We start from the raw sequence: 3,044 nt of genomic DNA, 5'->3' as shown, positions 1-3,044 counted from the left end.
ATATTCTCTACTTAATAGAGCCAACCACGTGAAGGTAGAAGCTCATTTGGCCCCTCCCCCTCCCTCTAACATTACTCTAAATTCCCCGTTAACATCTAACCTTCATTCATTTTTTCTACCATTAATAAAATATAACATTCATTCATTAATATCACATAACGTTCATTAACACATAACATTTATTGACATTCATTAACACATATCATTCATAACCATTCATTAGCACATAACTACATTCATTAACACATAAAAATCAGTCCTTATCAAATAAGGTAGATTACAATCATTTCTTTTTTTCTTTTTTCTTTGAAGCTATGTAAAGAATAAGTGGAGCATCGTTTTCTTCATGATTTTCCCCCTCTTCAGTTGTTCTGCCCTCTGCTCGTGATCTCGATGTATGCCTAGTCCTATACTAAGGACGAGGACACTGAAGCGAAAGGGGGTCCTCTGCAATAACAAAGAAATAGGTTAAGTTCAAAACATTTTTAATTGTTGTTACAAGTATTTCATTAATTTATATAACATAACCGTGGCGCTCTTTACCTGATGAGGCCACATCATCTTCCACATCATTTTGTCTAGCCTCAATCTCAACATGCTAAACACCCTCTAGATCCTCTGGAGTTGAAATACTAAAGGTTACATTAATGCTGAACACCAATTGCAATTAAATTTGTTTAAAGGAATAATAGTGGTCCTCTTTACCTGATTGGGGAACATCACGTTCCTAATGTTGTGTACCCGGATCATGCTCCACTTGGTCACCACCGACTACATGCTCTAAAATATTAACAAAAAGGGTTACATTAATTACTACACATTACAATTTAAGATGTTTAATTGTATTAATAATTACATAAATAAATTTGAATAGCAAATGAATACCTCCACTACTGGGATGCACATCTGGACCTTCATGTGCAGATCGTGTTTCACAATTAGTAGGCTGCATTTTTGTCATTACTTGCTTATTTAAAACAAATATAGTCACTTTATGTTGGAAGTCAACATCAATTAAATTATTGGTAAAGTATTCAATTTGAAACAATTTTCATTTAGCTTATTTACTTGTGCGACGGATGTACCAGAATCTTGTGTTTGCCCACTCAATTCTTGTAGCCATTTAGCCACGACTGTATAGCCTTGCTGGTAGGCAAGTCTCCTGTCATCTTCTGTGGACGCTCTATTGAATTCAGAGCCCTGCATTTTTGCTTGGTATCGTGAATTTTGCTTGCATTGTTTGATAAAAAAACAATTGTTTACAATTTATAAATATTTTGATGCGATATTTCATTTACTGATACTTACAATTCGTGCGACAAGTTTCATATAACCACCAAAGCTGAGTTTGTGTTGCCAGTGCTTTTCTTGTCTTGCTTTGGTTGCCTTTGACGTGTCACTCAGTCTATGAAAAGTTTGAAATATGTTAGATTATATAAATATAAAGAGTAATTAGTACATAATTACATTCTTAATAGTATCACATACCTTCTTCTGGCATCTAGTGGTGTATTTCTTTTTTTCCTTTCAATTATCTCCTTGGCATCCAAAATCAAGTTCTTCCACTCCCTCTCTGGAATCACGGGGGGACGCTCGTACTTTATGTTGTTCTCTAAATGTGTCTTGTATTGGTCCCTCACATACTTTAGATATGTGCCAGCTTTTTCAAGGAGCTTGTTTTTGTCAAATGTGTCATTTCCAAACAACTCAACCATACAGTTTGTCAGTTCATCTTTTAACCTTTTTTCTTGGTCATTCCACCTTTTAAAACAAAAAGAAACCTGTTAGATTCAAAAATGAACTGAAACTACCTTTATTATAGTTCAAGAAATGGATCAAAGGAAAACTATTCTAGCAATGATATAAAATCAAAATAGTGGATTAGGGTTAGTTCACATATAATGTTCCACCTTTTACGTATGGTGGGCCCAAATATCCGCAATGCAATGTCATTGAGATTTTTTATAAAAAATATCATTTCCTGCAAAAAATTCATGGTATCATTAGTCCAAAAGGAGTGACCAGTAAGTAAATTACAATTAGACTATATATAATAATAATTTTAAAGTACCTGGAACCTTCTGTATCTTTAAGGGAAGCAATTTTTCGTCACTCACCACCAATGTGGCCTGCAATGTTCCCGTACTAGCAATATGGGAAGATCTAGGAAATGATGGTATGTTATCAACAGTAGTCACCTCTAGCGCATCCTCATGTGCATCTCCTGCTGCAGAAAATGAATCCACTATGAAATGCCCCCAAGAAAGAACGCTTCAAGAGAAATAAACACATAACAGAAGATAGAGCAAAAGAGGGATCTACCAACAGTGGGCAGGCCGACATGACGTGCAATAGAGGATGTCTGAATGCTGCGTGTTGCCGACATTGCAGGCGGCAATACAAGCGGGGCTAACCTTTGATAAGGCAACATTTGCACAGGAACATTGACAACACCTGAAGAATAATACATTAAATATATGAAAACTGCAAGAATTGTAAACAAGGATGAACCTTTATTATGAACATTGACAATATCAAGTATGATGTATTTTGGGTACTCAAAGTGATAAGCCAAGCAAGTGATAAGCCAAGAAAATCGTCATCACCTGAACTACCTGCAATACCCTGATCATGGCCACTAGGTTGATGAGGACGCATAAATTGTTGTAAAAACAACAAGTACATATTTTAGTTAATGACATAAAAGAGTATAAAATATAAACCATTATTGAACTTTTGTTATAATTAAAGCTTTCATTACTACTTACTTGCAAGTTTTCTGTTGTCCAAATCAATTTTTGCACCCTCTCTCGTATCTCATCAGTCTGAGGCTCCACGGATGCCAAAGCAACAAGCTCTCTACTAATTTTTCTAATACACCTTTTTATCAATTCCATAGGGTTTGTGGCATTTGCAGGGTCATCATCGCTTAATCCTATTGAGTCCACATCCCTAGAGAGGTGCTTAGGTATTGTAGCTCCCTTTCCCTTTCCTCGAACATCCGTTTGTGACAAAAATATCATTAACACTATCAAAATTACTCC

The 3,044-nt window shown here is 35.6% G+C and overlaps 1 protein-coding gene across 1 annotated transcript; it reads right to left on the bottom strand.

Annotated features, from left to right (window-relative positions):
* Positions 1-310: 310 nt before the first annotated feature.
* On the bottom strand, positions 311-2,453 carry LOC131041032 (uncharacterized). The gene is made up of 9 exons (XM_057974014.2): positions 2,323-2,453; positions 1,911-2,227; positions 1,489-1,761; positions 1,309-1,405; positions 1,069-1,200; positions 886-946; positions 706-780; positions 544-618; positions 311-447 (listed from the first exon to the last, which is right to left on the bottom strand). The coding sequence occupies exons 2-7, from the start codon at positions 1,994-1,996 to the stop codon at positions 728-730; spliced, it is 702 nt and encodes a 233-aa protein (XP_057829997.2). The 5' UTR covers positions 1,997-2,227; positions 2,323-2,453; the 3' UTR covers positions 311-447; positions 544-618; positions 706-727.
* Between the last annotated feature and the right edge of the window lie 591 nt (positions 2,454-3,044).

The sequence above is a fragment of the Cryptomeria japonica genome, chromosome 3, assembly GCF_030272615.1.
Source record: "Cryptomeria japonica chromosome 3, Sugi_1.0, whole genome shotgun sequence".
NCBI lineage: Eukaryota > Viridiplantae > Streptophyta > Pinopsida > Cupressales > Cupressaceae > Cryptomeria > Cryptomeria japonica.
This window is presented reverse-complemented; position numbering and strand designations above follow the sequence as displayed.

Coding starts and splice junctions, on each gene's coding strand:
- LOC131041032 (XM_057974014.2), bottom strand. CDS start 1,996: ATGAATTTTTTGCAGGAAATGATATTTTTTATAAAAAATCTCAATGAC. Junction 1,201..1,308: donor TGAAACTTGTCGCACGAATT/GTAAGTATCAGT, acceptor GCAAAAATGCAG/GGCTCTGAATTCAATAGAGC. Junction 947..1,068: donor CTGGTACATCCGTCGCACAA/GTAAATAAGCTA, acceptor ACAAAAATGCAG/CCTACTAATTGTGAAACACG.